Source organism: Coptis chinensis, chromosome 2, assembly GCF_015680905.1.
Source record: "Coptis chinensis isolate HL-2020 chromosome 2, ASM1568090v1, whole genome shotgun sequence".
In the NCBI taxonomy this organism is placed as follows: Eukaryota; Viridiplantae; Streptophyta; class Magnoliopsida; order Ranunculales; family Ranunculaceae; genus Coptis; species Coptis chinensis.
Genome location: NC_141457.1, coordinates 23009104 through 23014326, shown reverse-complemented (window position 1 = coordinate 23014326; position 5223 = coordinate 23009104). Strand labels below are relative to the sequence as shown.

Here is a 5223-nt window from a genome sequence, read left to right as displayed (position 1 = left end):
CAAATGGTGACGTTCATTAGATGGACTCCCAATTTCAACATTGATACGTATAAACAAACGTCGGGGTTTGTCTGGGTGAAATTCCCTAGGCTACCATTTGAGTATTGGGAAGTTGACATTTTGATGAGTATGGGAAGAGGACTGGGTTGTCCAATTAGAGTGGATATGAACTCTTTGGAAAGAACCAATGGATACTTTGCTAGTGTCCTAGTGGAGATAGATCTAACGAATCCACTTCCCAGCAAAATATTTGTCGAAGTGCTGGAGCTTGGGGTAGAATTTTGGCAGGAGATACAATATGGATCACTCCCGAAGTTTTGCAACCATTGTCAGATTGTTGGACATTTAGTCTTTAAGTGTCAACAAGTCAATAAGGATAAAGAGAAAAGTAGCATGGAAGAAATTCCACAGACTAACAACAGAGGGAAAGAACCTATGGAACAAGAAGTACCGACAGAGGGTCGAAGACTGTCCAAGAGTCAAAAGAGGATACTAAAAAGAAGGAATCAAGGAAAGGAATGGAGACCTAAAACTAAGCAAGTGAGCACAACAGAGGTAGTAGATACACAAGCTCAAGAGAGGGATACTAATAGCCCAGATGAGCAACATGTGGACTATGAAGGGCTGGGAATAGGGGAATCAATGCCATTGATAGACCCAACTCATGAAGCAGAGGAGACACAAGCGATGGTCATCCACTTGAATGACAATATTGAGCCTTTGTATTTGGGAATGGAAGAAAAGGACTACATGAGGTTCAAAATAGAAGCAAGTAGATTCCAGTTACTGTCTGGCATAGATGACGTGGGAGAAGTGGCTGCCACTGACACTGAGGTTTCTAATATTGAGACGGAACACTTCCATGACCGTTGCAAGGAAGCAAAAATTGATGTAAATGTAGCAATACCTCTTGATCCAGAACAAAAGACAATGTTAGGGATTGTAACTCGATCAGGGAAGAAATATGGAGAGAGAAGCAATTCCACCAGTAACAAGCATCAGGAGTCTAGCAAAAAGAATCAAAGCAGTGGCAAGAAGGGAAGGGGCAGACCTAAAGGCTCCAAAAACAAATCTTATAGATGGTAACATCCATGTGCTTCTGGAATGTCCGAGGGACAAACGAAGCAGAGAAAGCTAGAGAAATTAACAAGGTGAGAGTGGATAAGAAACTAAGTGTTTTTTGTCTTCTTGAAACCAAAGTTAGGTAGAACAAATATGACTACATCATAAATATTTGTTGCCCAACATGGGAACATGTAAATAACTATGGAAAGGACCCTGCTAGCAGAATATGGATTTGCTGGGACCCTTACAATATAGAGTTAATCAAGCTTCAAGAATCAGACCAATTTATACATTGTAAGATTAGATTCAAGCCTACTAATGAGGAGATCCTTCTCACTGTAGTCTATGCTCGGAATGCTAAAGCACTTAGGCTCAATCCATGGAGAGACATCCTAGCTATACACTGTTCTGTCAATAAACCTTGGGCGTTAGCAGGGGATTTCAATAATATCACTAAAGCAGATGAAAGAATGGGTGGCAGGCCTATGCACCCAAGAGAAGTAGAAGAGTTTCTGGAATGTCTACAAAGGTCAGGGTTATCTAATATGAGTTATAATGGTTTCTTCTACACATGGAATCACAAGGTGGAAGGAAAAGGAAGAATCATGTCCAAGATTTATCGGTGCATTGTAAACAGTCTTCGGAACATTGAACACCCAAATGCTAAGGTTGAATTCCTACCGCATGGGGTCTCAGACCATTCACCAATTCTCCTCCTCTGGAACCAACTTGCTAGTAAAGCTTGGCCCTTTAGATTCAAGAACTATTGGGTCGAACAGAAGGACTTCCAGAGAATAGTACAAGAAGTTTGGCAGGTCAAGATCTATTCAAATCCCATGTATATCCTCATGCAGAAATTGAAGCTGCTGAAAGAAAGATTATAATCATGGGCCAGACACAAATTCTCGAACTTACATGTGAGAGTTGAACAAGCTCGAGAATGGTTATATGATGTTCAGAGACAAGTTCAATCAAATCCTTGGGACCAATTTTTGGGACAAAAGGAGAAAGAAGCGTTACAAAGATACAGTGAACTTGCAAGACTCGAAGCTGCTGAAATCCTTAGTAAGCAGGAAGGTGAATAGATGAGAAAGGGTGATAAATGTACCACTTTCTTCTTCAAATCACTTGAAGAAAAGAAAGCCAGGAGTGGAATATGGGCGATACAGAATTCACAAGGGACTAATGTTTTAGGACAAGCTAAGGTGACTAAGTTCGTTATTAAATATTACTCTGACATTCTAGGCAGCGCAACAACTGACATATGTGGAGATGACTTCTTCAATAACTTGCAAATCAAAGCCAGAATCTCTCCTAATATGAAAAATGTGCTTGAAGCAGATGTCACGCTTGAAGAAATAAAGCTAGCTCTTTTTGACATGAAGGAGAACTCAGCTCCTGGACCAGATGGGTTCACTCCCCTTTTCTTCAAGAGTTGTTGGTCCATAGTTGGTTATGACTTCACTTCTGCCATTCTAAATGCTTTTAAATTCTATAAATTCCCTAGAGGTGTCAATTCTACATTCATATGCCTCATTCCTAAAGTCACCAACCCCTCCAAGGTTGTGGATTTTAGACTAATTGCATTGTGTAACACCGTTTATAAATGTATATCTAAAGTCATCTCTAACAGAATTAAATTGGTTATCAATGACATAGTGCAGGCTAACCAATCAGCTTTCATCCCTGGCATATCTATACAGGACAACATCCTCTTATCTCATGAAATTCTTTGAGGATATGACAGAAAGCATGGAACTCCTAGATGCTCTATCAAGTTGGATATCAGGAAGGCGTTTGATATGGTTAGTTGGGAGTCGATTAAAGCTATGATTAAGTTATTCAATTTCCCAACCAACATGTGTAAATGGATTGAACTATGCATCTCAACACCAAACTACTCTGTTCTAATCAATGGGACTCCAGAAGGGTGCTTTGAGGGAAGGAGAGGACTAAGACAAAGAGATCCTTTTATCTCCGTATCTCTTTGTCTTCGTCATGGAAACCCTAGGTTGTGTTCTCACAAGGAGCATCAATAATAGGTCCATCTTATATCACTCAAAATGCAGGAAGGTGAGATTATCTCATTTAGCTTTTGCCGACGATGTGCTAATGTTCTGTAAAGGAGAGAGAGACTCAATACAAGCCATGAAGGAGTGCTTAGATGATTTTGGCAGTGCTATTGGGTTACAGATCAACAAGCATAAGACCACCCTTTTAGTTGGAGGCCTAAATGCACAAGATGCTCAAGCTTTAGCTGCAATCTTAGGTGTGGAATTGATCAAACCACCGGTAAGATACCTCGGACTTCTCCTCGTATCTGCAAGATTGGGCATCAAAGAATGTCAACCTCTAGTGGAGAAACTCACAAGCAAGATTACCAACTGGAAATCAAGGCTTCTTTCCCATGCCGAAAGGTTACAACTTATTGTCTCCGTTCTTTTATCTTTTCACACTTATTGAGCAAGAACTTTCATTTTTCCCAAGATAGTGTTGAAACAAATCGAAAAGACATGTGCCCAATTTCTATGGATGGGCACCATCATGAAAAAATGACATCACCAAGCCAGCTGGAGCACAGTGTGTCGACCTAAAGATGAAGGTGGGCATGAACTGGAGCCTACAATGGAATACTGGAGCCTATTGCAGTCTGATTTTCAAACTCATCACGAGGGAAGATACAATATGGGTTGATTGGACATGGAAGTAGCACATTAAAGACAAATTTTTCTGGTTGATGTCCATTCCCCAGGACTGCTCGTGGACATGGCGAAGCATTCTGAGCACCAGGAAAGAAGCCAAAAAATTCATTAGATACACCATTTCCAATGGGGAAGATACTTTATTATGGCATGATATATGGTGCGCTAGATCACTATTGATAGAAGATGCTGAAGCTAAGTCATAATGGAACTTTCTGCTGAACTCAAAAGTGAGTGTCCTCATCTCGCAAGGAGTATGGAATACTGTAGTGACTGGATTACATTCTCAATCTTTAAAGGAAGAGATCAATGCAGTGGAAATCAACAAGCACCTTACCGAGGATAAGATAATCTGGACCCCCCACCAAAGTGGCCACTACACCTCTATCAGTGCATACCTAGCACTGTCATAGATAAGAGCAAAGAAAATTTGGCATCACATGGTCAGGGGAAGATGGGTTTTACCTCGGCATGCATTCACCACTTGGGAACTATTTTCGAATAGCATTCCAACTCAAGACAGGTCGGTGCAAAAGAACATTATTAATCAATCTTCCTACTGCTTCTATCATAACAGTAGGGAGTACTCCCATCATCTATTTTTTGAGTACAACTACTCAAAAGAAATCTTCTCAAGAGTTAAAATTCTACTAGGCATAAACATCGACAGCAACAAGGCAAACAGAGAATGGTCAGCCATAATTTGACTATGTAACAGAGATGATATGGGAGAGATTTATAAGGTTTTTGTTTGCACATCAATGGACTACATCTGGAAAGAATGAAATGCCACAAATTTTAGCAAACTTTAAGACCGGCATTAGTAGTCTTCAACAAGCTACTCAGAGACATACGAATTTATCTACAAGTCTTAAAGCTTCAGGTAAAGGACACAGACTCAACTAGAAGGTTGTTTAGCATACTGAACATTGAGGTCCAATTCAAGCAACATATCAATGTAGACTGCTGCTGGACACCACCATCAGGCAATCAAATCAAGGCCAACACTGACGGTGTACTAAGCAGTAAGAGCCCAGGTCATGGGGGCGTAATGCGAGATGGAACTGGTCGGGTACTTTCTGGTTTCACTGGAAGTGGGGGTTTACACTCGGTGATATACCAAGAGCTCAAGGCCATTGAAGTGAGCGTATGCAGATGCATTGAGGAAGGCTATAAAGAAGTTGAAGTAGAATCAGACTCAATGAGAGCCATCAATGCAATCAATAAACTCGAGAAACCTCCTTGGTACTGTCGAGATGTGCTTGCTGCCATTGAGTTAAAAAAGCAAGAATTCAACTTCATATCCTACTCACATGTTTTTAGAAAAGTGAATAGAGCCGCAGACTATCTTGCAGGCTTAGATCAATGTAGTAATTTTCACACTTTACATTTTGTTCCTCCTATAGATCATGTCCTACAAAATATTGTAAATGAAGATGCGACGGGTAGCATTTAT

The 5223-nt window shown here is 40.5% G+C and overlaps 1 protein-coding gene across 1 annotated transcript; it reads left to right on the top strand.

Moving 5' to 3' along the window:
* Positions 1–1091: 1091 nt before the first annotated feature.
* LOC147515410 (uncharacterized) lies at positions 1092–2150 on the top strand. Its single transcript, XM_086592899.1, has 3 exons — positions 1092–1151; positions 1275–1880; positions 2025–2150. The coding sequence occupies exons 1-3, from the start codon at positions 1092–1094 to the stop codon at positions 2148–2150; spliced, it is 792 nt and encodes a 263-aa protein (XP_086449025.1).
* Positions 2151–5223: the final 3073 nt, after the last annotated feature.

Bases quoted from the DNA above. Each gene is read 5' to 3' on its own strand.
- LOC147515410 (XM_086592899.1), top strand. From the start codon at position 1,092: ATGTGCTTCTGGAATGTCCGAGGGACAAACGAAGCAGAGAAAGCTAGA. The intron at 1,152-1,274 runs GTGAGAGTGGAT...AACTATGGAAAG, and splicing joins AAGCTAGAGAAATTAACAAG to GACCCTGCTAGCAGAATATG. The intron at 1,881-2,024 runs GTCAAGATCTAT...TATGATGTTCAG, and splicing joins TAGTACAAGAAGTTTGGCAG to AGACAAGTTCAATCAAATCC.